The 12236-nt window shown below is 38.4% G+C and overlaps 2 protein-coding genes across 2 annotated transcripts in view; one reads left to right on the top strand and one right to left on the bottom strand.

Annotated features, from left to right (window-relative positions):
* The window catches only part of ift80 (intraflagellar transport 80 homolog (Chlamydomonas)), a 328780-nt gene that overhangs the window by 39510 nt on the left and 277034 nt on the right, over positions 1-12236 (top strand). The window lies entirely within an intron of this gene.
* Positions 1-12236, bottom strand: part of smc4 (structural maintenance of chromosomes 4) — an 85566-nt gene that overhangs the window by 36862 nt on the left and 36468 nt on the right. The window contains exons 12-14 of the mRNA XM_073040984.1: positions 7938-8123; positions 7663-7824; positions 7363-7588 (exon numbers count right to left, since the gene is read on the bottom strand). Coding sequence (XP_072897085.1) covers positions 7363-7588; positions 7663-7824; positions 7938-8123 — 574 coding nt within the window. The remainder of the gene's footprint in view (positions 1-7362; positions 7589-7662; positions 7825-7937; positions 8124-12236) is intronic.

Below are 12236 nucleotides of genomic sequence, written 5' to 3'. Positions count from 1 at the left end.
TTTGTTCATAATATTTTTAATACTAATAAAAAGATTAAAAGAGAAGAAGTAAAGGCATCTTGGAGAGAAGCCTTTTTAAAAAAAAACTGATCGGGGCAAAGAGGCTAAACTGCGCAGGCATGTGATGCAGCGCACCAAAGGTTTTAAAAAAAAGACTGCCATATACAGCGGCCATCATCGGAGTGGACTGAATCAGAGTGGGACTGTTTCAGTTCAACAGACTTCAGCGTGAACAGGCAGAGGTGAGCGTAGGTTCCGGTAAGTTTTGTTTGTTTAGAGTAGAGAGAATACCAGGCAGGATGTTGGAATGCTCCTCTTGAAGGATGTGGGAAGTCAGGGATGGTCTCCCTGACGACACCTGCAAAAAGTGCATCCAGCTGAGCTCCTAACAAACCACGTTAGGGAACTGGAGCAGGAGCTGGATGGCCTCTGGATCATTCAGAATGAGAAGTTTAAAGATAGTAGCTACAGGGAGGTAGTTGTGCCAAAGGAGCAGCGCACAGGTAATTGGGTTACTGTCAGGCAAGGGAAGGGGAAAGGGCAGGCAGAGCAGGGCTCCCCTGCGGCCATTCCCCTCAACAACAAGTATACCGATTTGGATACTGTTGGGGGGAAATGACTTAGATGGGACAAGCTGCAGAAGCCGGATCTCTGGCACGGAGTCAGGTTGTGCAGTGCAGAAGGGAGGGGGAGAATTAGAGGACAGCGGTAGTGATAGGGGACTTGATAGTTAGAGGTACAGACAGGAGGTTCTGTGGTTGCAACAGAGACTCCCGGATGGTTTGTTGTCTCCCAGGGTCAGGGATGTCTCTGATCACGTGCACAGCATTCTGAAATGGGAGGGTGAACAGCCAGATGTCATGGTACACAATCGGTACCAATGACGTAGGAAGGGTGAGGAGGTCCTGAAGAATGAGTATAGAAAGCTTGGTAGGAAGTTAAAAAGCAAGACTTCGAGGGTGGTAATCTCAGGATTGCTACCTGTGCCACGTGCCAGTGAGGGTAAGAATAGGATGCTCTGGAGGAAGAACACGTAGCTGAGGAACTGGTGTAAGGGGCAGATGGGACCTGTACAAGAGAGACGGGTTACATTTGAACTATAGGGGGACCAATATCCTTGCAGGGAGGTTTTTTAGTGCTATGGGGGGGGGGGGGTTAAACTAGATCTGCAGGGGGATGGGAACCAGAGGAACAGAGTGCAGCAGGGGTGAAAATAAATGACGTTAAAATTTCATGCAAAGTCAGAAATAGAAGGGTTGTGTGTGGTAGTAATAATCTTCTGAGGTGTGTCTATTTCAATGCAAGGAGTATTGTGGGGAAGGCTGACGAGCTGAGGCCATGGATTGATACGTGCAATTATGACATTGTAGCCATTAGTGAAACTTGACTACAGGAGGGGCAGGACTGGCAGCTTAATGTTCCAGGGTTCCGATGTTTCAGACGTGATAGAGGCTAAGGAATGAAGGTGGCATTGCTAGTCAGGGAAAATGTTACAGCAGTGCTCAGGCAGGACAGATTAGAGGGCTTGTCTACCGAGGCCATATTGGTGGAGCTGAGAAACAGGAAAGGTATGACCACATTAATGGGGTTGTATTATAGACCACCCAATAGTCAGCGAGAATTGGAGGAGCAAATCTGCAGAAAGATAGCAGACAACTGCAGAAAACAAAGTTGTGATTTTAATTTTCTGCATATTGATTGAGACTCCCATACTGTTAAGGTCTAGACGGGTTAGAGTTTGTAAAATGTATTCGGGAAAGTTTTCTAAATGAATATATAGAGGTACCAACGAGAGAGGATGCAATATTAGATCTTCTATTATGAAATGAGTTAGGACAGGTGATGTAAGTGTGTATAGGGGAACACTTTGGTTCCAGCCATCATAACACCATTAGTTTCAACTTGGTCATGGATAAAGATAGATCTGGTCCTCGGCTTGAGGTTCTAAACTGGAAAAAGGCCAAATTTGTAGAAATGAGAAAGGATCTACGAAGTGTGGATTGGAACAGGTTGTTCTCTGGTAAGGATGTGATTGGTAAGTGGGAGGCCTTCAAAGGAGGAATTTGAGAGTGCAGAGTTTGAATGTTCCTGTCAGGATTAAAGACAAAGTGAATAAGAATAAGGAACCTTGGTTCTCAAGGGATATTGGAACTCTGATAAAGAAGAGAGAGATGTATGACATGTATAGGAAACGGAGCAAATAAGGTACTTGAGTATAAAAAGTGCAAAAAAAATTAAGAAATCAGGAGGGCTAAAAGAAGACATGAGGTAGTTTTGGCAGTCAAGGTGAAGGATAATCCAAAGAGCTTCAACAGGTATATTAAGAGCAAAAGGATAGTAAGGGATAAAATTGGTCCTCTTGAAGATCAGAGTGGTTGGCTATGTATGGAATCAAAAGAAATGGGGGAGATCTTAAATGGGTATTTTGCGTCTGTACTTACTAAGGAAACTGGCATGGAGTCAATGGAAATGAGGCAAACAAGGAGTGAGGTCATGGAACCTATACAGGTTGAAGAGGAAGTGCTTGCTATCTTGAGGCAAATCAGAGTAGATAAATCCCCAGGACCTGACAGGGTATTCCCTTGGACCTTGAAGGAGACTAGTGTTGAAATTGCAGGGACCCTGGCAAATATATTTAAAATGTTGGTATCTACGGGTGAGGTGCCGGAGGATTGTAGGATAGCTCATGTTGTTCCGTTGTTTAAAAAAGGCTCAAAAAGTAATCCAGGAAATTATAGGCCAGTAAGTTTGACATCTGTAGTAGGTAAATTACTGGAAGGAGTACTAAGAGATAGGATCTACAAGTATTTGGATGGACAGGGACTTATTAGGGAGAGTCAACACAGCTTTGTGCGTGGTAGGTCATGTTTAACAAATCTATTAAGAGTTTTTCAAGGAGGTTACCAGGAAAGTGGATGAAAGGAAGGCAGTGGATGTTGTCTACATGGACTTCAGTAAGGCCTTTGACAAGGTCCCGCATGGGAGGTTGGTTAGGAAGATTCAGTCGCTAGGTATACATGGTGAGGTAGTAAATTGGATTAGACATTGGCTCAATGGGAGAAGTCAGAGTGGTAGTGGAGGATTGCTTCTCTGAGTGGAGGACTGTGACTAGTGGTGTGCCACAGGGATCAGTGCTGAGTCCATTGTTATTTGTCATCTATATCAATGATCTATAATGGCAGATGGAGTTTAATACAGACAAGTGTGAGGTATTGCACTTTGGAAGGACAAACAAGGTAGAACATACAAGGTAAATGGTAGGACACTGAGGAGTGCAGTAGAACAAAGGGATCTAGGAATACAGGTACAAAATTCCCTAAAAGTGGCATCACAGGTAGATAGGGTAGTAAAGAGAGCTTTTGGTACATTGGCCTTTATAAATCAAAGTATTGAGTATAAAGAGTTGGAATGTTATGGTGAGGTTGTATAAGGCATTGGTGAGGCCAAATTTAGAATATTCTGTACAGTTTTGGTCACCAAATTACAGGAAGGATATTATTATGGTTGAAAGAGAGCAGAGAAGGTTTACAAGGATGTTGCCGAGCCTTGAGAAACTGAGTTACAGGGAAAGGTTGAATAGGTTAGGACTTTATTCCCTGGAGCGTAGAAGAATGAGGGGAGATTTGATAGAGGTATATAAAATTATGATGGGTATAGATAAGAGTGAATGCAAGCAGGATTTTTCCACTGAGGCTAGGGGAGAAAAAAACCAGAGGACATGGTTTAAGGGTGAAGGGGGCAAAGTTTAAAGGGAACATTGGGGGGGGGCTTCTTCACACAGAGAGTGGTGGGAGTGTGGGATCAGCTACCAGATGAAGTTGTAAATGTGGGCTCACTTTTAACATTTAAGAAAAACTTGGACAGGTGTATGGAGGGATGTGGGCCGTGTGCAGGTCAGTGGGACTAGGCAGAAATATGGTTTGGCACAGCCAAGAAGGGCCAAAAGGCCTGTTTCTGTGCTGTAATGTTCTATGGCTTGATTTAATCTTTTTAGCAAGTCACCCCACCCCCTCTACCCACCTGCCTGTCCTTTCAAAATGATGTTACCCATGGATGTTAAGCCGTGATTTACCCCCCAAGCATGTCTCAAAATCATACCTGCCAATTTCTAACTGCACAAGATCATCTACCTTATGTTATATACTGCATGCGTTCAAATATAACACCTTTGGTTCTGTATTCACCCTTTTCTTTTTAATTATGTCTCCATGTTGCCTGAAGGTAATTCTTAACCCTTTCTAAACTACTTGCCTTATTCTTTATTCTGGACTTTTGTAACCTCTCCTGAACCCTCCTTTAATTTTATTTTATAAACACTTTTCCAAGCTACTGTACCTCACCCCCACAAGACCCTTTAATTTAAAGCCCTATGAGATTCACCAGGACCCTGGTCCCAACATAGTTCACATGGAATACATCAGAAGGCACATATTTATGTACTTGAAACAAAAGTACACCACATCAAATTTGATGTAAATATTGAGTGAGTTTAAAAAACATTCTGAATGTAAAAGCACTGCCTTCAATACCACTTTTCATGAGAGGACACTTCTTTATGAAAAGATTCAGAGTTGAAAGTATAGTCCAATTTTCATAACTTTGCAATAAGAAACATACTTAATGTACAATTAAGCTAGTTTAAAAAACGAATTATGATGGAACATCTAGCCACTTAGAGAAGTGGCAACCCAACAAAATTCTTCCTTTTTAAAAAAAAAATAATGTACCCCCAAATGATCTTTCTCACTGTGATCTAAAATTGTACTTTGCAATCTCAATATTCTTCTGAAATTGGCAGTTTGCATTTTAGCTGTTTGTGTTTCTTTTAGTTCATGCCCTCTCATCTATTTTGAAATACAGATAGTCAATTATCTCACAAGCATTGATCCACTCCCTTGTCATTTCAATCCAAAAACCTCAAATTAAAGAAAAATAAACTAAACAAACATAGTCGTTGAATGCTGATTAGGATGACATGAATCTCTAACAGCACCCACTGCTCAATATTGAGCACTCATTCAATGACCTTTCTAAGAGTTTAGATTTTATATCCAACAATTCCAAATAAGAAACCAGTGATAACACCTGGCTCAGCACATCACAAAATGGTATAGTTACACAGAAACCTACTGTATTATCTGGATGCTTCCAAAAGGGAAGCCACCAGGTTGTAATGCCTCAAGTGATTACTACATGTCAGACTTTATAATAAAGATCCCCGGGAATACAGGGCTTCCCCATACTCCCAGGTGCTCACTGTTACAAGAAAAATAAAAATCATCTTATATCTGATGATCATCAGGTTATTCGTTCACATTTCATGTAAAACAGTGCTAACAAGACAGTTGGTGGAGATTCAGAATGCAAATAGTACAATGGGATTTATAGAGTCAAAAACATGGTAGAGAGCAAAATATAGTCTGCATGATTATAATTTCTTTGACAGGCATTTGAAAGAATCAGTAGCCGGATTTCAAAATACCTGCGTTGGTCAGAAAATTACACAAAGCAGAAATTAACTGATTGTTGGAAGATGGGTGAATAATTCATCTTTGTTGTGACAAATAGAATCAGGCAAGAATGCCTCCATGTCACAAGCATCATGACCATATAAAACAGGGTTAAATCCCCAGCTACGAGTTATTTTATTGACTTATCAGGTAAACATACTGACCCGAGTAAAGAGAGGGATAGTTCTCTTTCAACATTTTAAGTTTGAAGATTAAATAATCAGGAAATTTCTCAGCTATTCAATAAGAACATAGTTTATCCAATAACTATAGTAGACTAGTTTAACTTTAAAGGTTATGAAATTGTAAATGTAAATAAATTGAAACTTTGCAGCAAATTATTAATGCCCACTAGGGATATTAATAAAATCAGGCAAAACTGTCAAATTTGTAGATAATCCAGAAACTTTCCTCATTAGGAGCAGATATCCATTCACATGAAAACACAATGTAAAGTGAAAGCCATATCTGTACAGAAGAGAAAAGGTCCCTTTGGCCCATCAAATCACTGATGGGCGGGAGAGGCACTGATCATGTGGATAGCTTTTTCCCAGGGTTAAAATAGCTAGCATGAGAGCAGTTTCAAGGTACTTGGAAGTAGGTACAGAGGAGATGTCAGGAGTAAGTTGTTTTGCTTTGTTTTTTGCTTTTTAAAATGCAGAGTGTGGCGAGCACGTGGAATGGGCTGCTGGCGACGGTGGTGGAGGCGGATACGATAGTGTCTTTTAAGAGACTCCTGGATAGGTACATGGAGCATAGAAAAATAGAGGGCAATGTAATTTCTAAAGTACATGTTTGGCACAGCATTGTGGACTGAAGGGCCTCTATTGTGCTGTAGGTTTTCTATCTTTTTATATTCATGTCAATTCTTTTGTTCATTTACACTAATGCAAGTTGCCACTCTATGTTTGCATACTTCTATGCTTTGCTTAGTAAGTGCCTAAATTCCGCAGTGTTCTCAGCCAGCACATTCCAGATACCAACTACTCTCCATGTTAAAAACTTTCCCCTCAAATCCTCTTTAAAACTCCATTTCATGGGAGTTTAAAAATATATCTACCCAGACTTTCCAAATAATGCCTGGGTAACTCTGCAAGTGTTGGAATTACCTCAAAGTGACATTTCCTGCTCTGCTCATGTTGTCCAATTGAGCAATGTAATCTTTTCTACAGCCCTTTAACTGAGAAGCCCAACTGCTAAAGATGTAATGATTAAAATCTAGTGCAAGCACGGAAGTTCTCATTTGAATAAAGTGGGAGACCATGGTAGGTAGCTAGGAGAAAGGTTAACAGGTTTCTTTGATTATTTAAGTAAATGTCAATGTTTTAAATTTATATGTAGAACATGCATTTTTGGTACTCCTGAAGTAAAAACATTAAAAATTTGAACAAGACGGGCAAATAAAATAAATGTCAAAAAACAGTGAAATATAAAATGGACTCAACTACCTCCAAGTTTTGCCTTCACTCTCTTCCCAGATTTATAGATTTAAAAAGCCTTCAGACTTGCCTGTGCCAATTCTGAGTGCAATGGAAGGCCTGCCACATGAAAGCTCAAGAACCAAGTTGCCAGTAGAGGATTGTGGCAGTGATTTTGGGAGAAAATGAAGATTTGACTCATCAACTGGGAAAAAGTTTCATATTACAAGTAAAAAAAATCCCACTTTATTTAGGCTTTGAATCATCATGATAATTAAAGGAACTTCATCTGAAGTAACTATTGGTTTGAATTATGGGACTGGGTCAAAGGACAATACAATTAAGCATAGAGCCAAATATATACACATAGCACACCTATAGAAATAATGATGCTAAATAACAAAAAAAGATAACTTACTAATATTCTGACATACCTGACTGCTCAATTATCTGCCCTTGCATTGTTACCACTCTCCAGCGCTTGTCCTTCTGGAATGCAACCCGTGATGCTTGCTCTAAATCCTTAGCCACAAGTGTGTCTCGAAGTGCAAAGTAAAATGCTGGTCGCACCGCCTCATTGCTTATTTTAACCAAATCAAAGAGACGGGGTATGTTTTCAGGAGTTTGGATTTTACCGCTACTTTTCTCCCAAACTTTCATCTGGAGAAGAAAGAGTTTCCATAATAGTCACAAATAGTTTAAATCAAACACATTTAAATTCTAGTGTTTAGTACCTTATCCAAAGCAATAAAAGTTGCTACTCCAATATTTTGATTCTTCAGGAACTTGACACACTCTTGAGCATTCTCAATTGTGTCCACAACAACGTTATCTAAGGCACCACAACAGGAAGAAATAGCAACATCGTATTTTTCATCAATGGCACCCAGGTCACCCTAAAATAAATTTTAAAAATAGAAAGATAACAATTAAACTAAAATGCAAGCCAACCACAAAAAAGGAATTCTAGGTTACTGTGCAAATGGTTTACATTTCATATTCCCCTTACCAGTCTCCCATGGATTCCAAGAATTTTACCAGTGTTCTTCTGCTGCATTAGAGCCTCCAAAACTCTGCCCCGACTGCGATTTACTGTTAAAGAGCTCTTTGCTTCTTCAACCTTTTGCCGCAGCTCATAAACACTATTCCGGATCTGAGCATCAGACTGAATTATTTTATCAAGTTCCTTTTCATCCTAGTAAGGATATAATGAAATTCATTCTGATTTTACTACATCTTAAACTGTGAAAGGCACAGTTTTAACATTTAATTCATGATTTAAAATATGCACAACTGCATACAGCATATCAATGAGACAACCTTCTGAGCTTTTAAGTCATGCAGCACGAAATTTCAAGAAATCTATTCCCAAATTCATATTTAAATACCAACTGATTAAACTTGAACCTTCTAAACTAGACAAATGGACATGAGCAGAAATAAAATTTTATGCAATCCAATACTTCAGAAAGTCACTGTTAAAATTGCATAGAACAGTTGCACTGCACTTTGCATTGACTTTCAAAAAAACCCAGAAATATCCCAACCACGACCAAGATGAATTTTTAGATAAAATTGTGCTCAGAGTGAAGAGTGTTTAAATTGCGGCAGATGACTGTGCTTGTGTTCAAAAAGCAATGATTTTTGTCACTGATAGTTGGGAAGAAATGAGCAGCAAGACAATCATTTTGCTCACTGAAGTTTCGAGCATTCAGCCTTGGAGATACCAGTAACAGTGAAAATGAAACAATTTCACTACTTCAAGTTAGAAACTTGAAAGTATCGGCAAACAATGAAGATTTGAAGGATGCAATCGTTGAAAGCATTGTGTGAAGGCAGTCCATTATCTGCATAGGTGTTTCTGCCGATTTTATTCATTTATTGTGGCGACCCACTTCCCAGCGCACTCAAACCGGCTCACAAAGCGGCGCGTGCCGGCATTGAGGCAGGTCCCAAAGAGGGCGCCAAGTCTGCTTCACCAGCAAGGGGAAAAGCCCGCGCACGGGACTGGACTGTGAATACGCATTCCCGCCCGGGGAGGGCGGGATCAGGAAGGCTTTAAAAGCGAGGCCGCAAAGTTTGAATAAATCTCTTTTGTAACTGCAGCTCATCGACTCCGTGTTGTTATTGCAGCGCTGCGTGTAGCACACCACTACATTATAGTCAAAAGAACACAGGCATGTACACTGGATGAAATTTCTTCATTCTTAACTATTAGGAACTAATACAATGTAATTGTACTGTAGTAGATTGGCAGTGTTCTAACATGTTCTGTATTTCATTTAAGTACATAGTTTATCCTTTTTTATACCTATATAACTATCCCTATGAAACTGGCTAACTCGGGCAGACATTTAATTGGGCCAAAATATACCAGTCCCAATGTGTTCCAAATAACCACAATTTATTATATTACACTTGTCATAATTGATTTCCCAATATATTAATTAATAGTTTAAAGTAAGACTGGCAATGCATGGGGGATGTCTCGGGATGACGTAGGATCGAGATGCTGGAACCCAGCTCTCCCATAAAAAGTTAATAAATTAATGTCTAAATGAAGAAAAGTTAGTCAATACTTTCTAAAAGTTACTTATAAACTACTCCGGATTGTGTCAAGCTATGCCTCAAGGAAGGAAGATGAAGAAAACTAATACCGGGAAGACTATGCAAGTTGGAACAAGAACAAGGCCCATGTCTACAGAGGAACCGCGGTCTCAGGTACATTATACCACCGGCGATATGGAACAGGAGACTGCGGCAACATTGGCCATTTCTAAAGGAAAAGACCATCGTGAACTGCGCAAACGCGAAGGATGGAGCATGCGCAAACGGGAGCAACAAAAACTACAAAGCCCAGCTACCACTGCAACTGAAAGTGATAGCGAATCGGAGGGAGAGTCAGACCTTCCGGAAAGATCAGATGAAGAGGGAGTTAAAAGTCCTTCTAGAAATATAGAAAAGACTTTGAGGCAAATAATGCGTAAATTAGACACATTAAAAGTAATTAAAAATAATCAAAAAATACTCGAAAAAAATGACCAATATGGAGATTATGCTTGATAAAATGACAAAGAGACAGGAAAAAATGGAAAAAAGAATTACGGACTTGGAAACTACAACGGAGGACATGGTTGAAAGAATGGACAAAATGGAAAATGAAAATACTGCTTGGACATCAGAAAGAAAACAATTTATGGAAAAAATTGATAAGCTTGAAAATTTCAGTAGACGAAATAATATTAAAATTGTTGGACTTAAAGAAGACATAGGAGAAGATCCAATAAATTTTTTTCAAAAATGGATCCCTGAAAAATTGGAAATGGAAAGAGAAACTCCAATTGAGATCGAAAGGGCTCATAGATCCTTAAGGTCAAGACCTCGAGCTGATCAAAACCCACGATCAATTTTGATAAAATGCTTACGATACCAAGACAAAGAAAAGATCCTGAAGGCTGCTGCCCAAAGTGCCAAAAATAGAAACGGGCCACTGATGATAGCAGGGAAACCAGTTCTTTTTTATCCTGATATAAGTTACAACCTGTTGAAGAGAAAGAAGGAATTTAACCCAGCGAAAAAAGCCTTATGGGAAAAGGGATATAAATTTACAATGCGTCATCCAGCAACACTGATAATTTTTTTGGAGGAGGGAAAATTTTCCCCCCCTGATTATCGAAAAGCAGAGGAGTTTGTACAAAAACTTCCATCTATTCACTAATTACACATAGAGGCTTCCAAACGTAATGGATTAAAGATGAAGATAGACCCAACGAACAGAAGTGATGGACATTTATGGATATTATAGAAGAGAAAAGCAAAATTTTAGAAATACTAAATGAGAATAGTATTTTTTTTCCCTCTTCTTATACATATACTTTTTTATGTTGCGGGGGGGCTGGGGAGCTTTGGATCGGTTACTGCGGGATTCACGTGTGTAATCATGGCGGTTGCCATGACCCGTACAGCAGAGGGGGGTAATGTTGTGTTTTTTTTCCACAACATTAGTAGGGGGGTATTTTGTTTTTTTCTTTATATTTTAATTTTCTTCGATCTTTTTGCCTGGATGATTGGTGGGGACACACATAGCAACATGAAGATTTTTATAAAGATTTCCCAGGATACCACGAAAGTTGAAAGATTAGGTATTATTATAGATTGGAGTAATATAATAAAAAAAATGACTAATCTACTAAATTTTTAAAGTTTTAATGTTAATGGGCTTAATGGGCCAGTAAAAAGAAAAAGAATTTTAACATATATTAAAAAAATGAAACCAGATATAGCTTTTTTTTTTACAAGAAACTCATTTAACAGACATAGAACATCAGAAATTAAAAAGAGACTGGGTTGGAAATGTTATTGCAGCTTCATTTAATTCAAAGGCGAGAGGAGTTGCAATTTTGGTTAACAAAAATCTACCAATTAAAATACAAAACGTATTAATTGATTCGGCGGGGAGATATCTAATTATACACTGTCAAATTTTTTCAGAACTATGGACCCTTATGAACATTTATGCACCAAATGAAAATGATGTAAAATTCATACAGGAGGTCTTTTTGAATTTGGCTAACGCACATGATAAAATATTAATAGGTGGAGATTTTAATTTTTGTCTAGATCCAGTTTTAGATAGATCAACAAAGGTTGTTACAAAATCAAAAGCAGTAAAATTAACTCTATCATTGATGAAAGACTTAAATCTGATTGATATATGGAGAAGAATTAATCCAAAAGAAAGAGATTATTCATTTTATTCAAATAGACATAAAACATATTCAAGGATAGATTTTTTCCTATTATCAACGAATATTCAAGATAGAGTGAAAAATGTGGAATATAAAGCAAGAATATTGCCAGATCATTCTCCTTTAATAATGACAATGATAATGATAGATAAAGAGGAATCAATGTATAGGTGGAGATTTAATGAAAAAACAGATTCAGCTCTTTTTAGATATAAATTCACATTCAGTTGATGATAAATTTATAGTGTGGGAAGCAATGAAGGCATACTTGAGAGGTCAGATAATAAGTTATACTTCTAAAATTAAGAAGGAATATATGATAGAAATAGTTGGAAAAAGAGATTACAAAATTAGAAAAAGAATCCCAAAGAAATATGACAGAAGAAAAACGAAGACAACTTATTAATAAGAAGTTACAATATAATACGCTCCAAACATATCGAACAGAAAAAGCAATTATGAGAACTAAACAAAGATATTATGAACTAGGTGAAAGATCACATAAAGTTCTTGCATGGCAGCTAAAAACAGATCAGACTTCTAAAACAACAAATGCAATT

Source organism: Hemitrygon akajei, chromosome 3, assembly GCF_048418815.1.
Source record: "Hemitrygon akajei chromosome 3, sHemAka1.3, whole genome shotgun sequence".
NCBI lineage: Eukaryota > Metazoa > Chordata > Chondrichthyes > Myliobatiformes > Dasyatidae > Hemitrygon > Hemitrygon akajei.
Note: the sequence above shows the minus strand (reverse complement) of the source record. Positions and strands in the feature narration are given on the sequence as shown.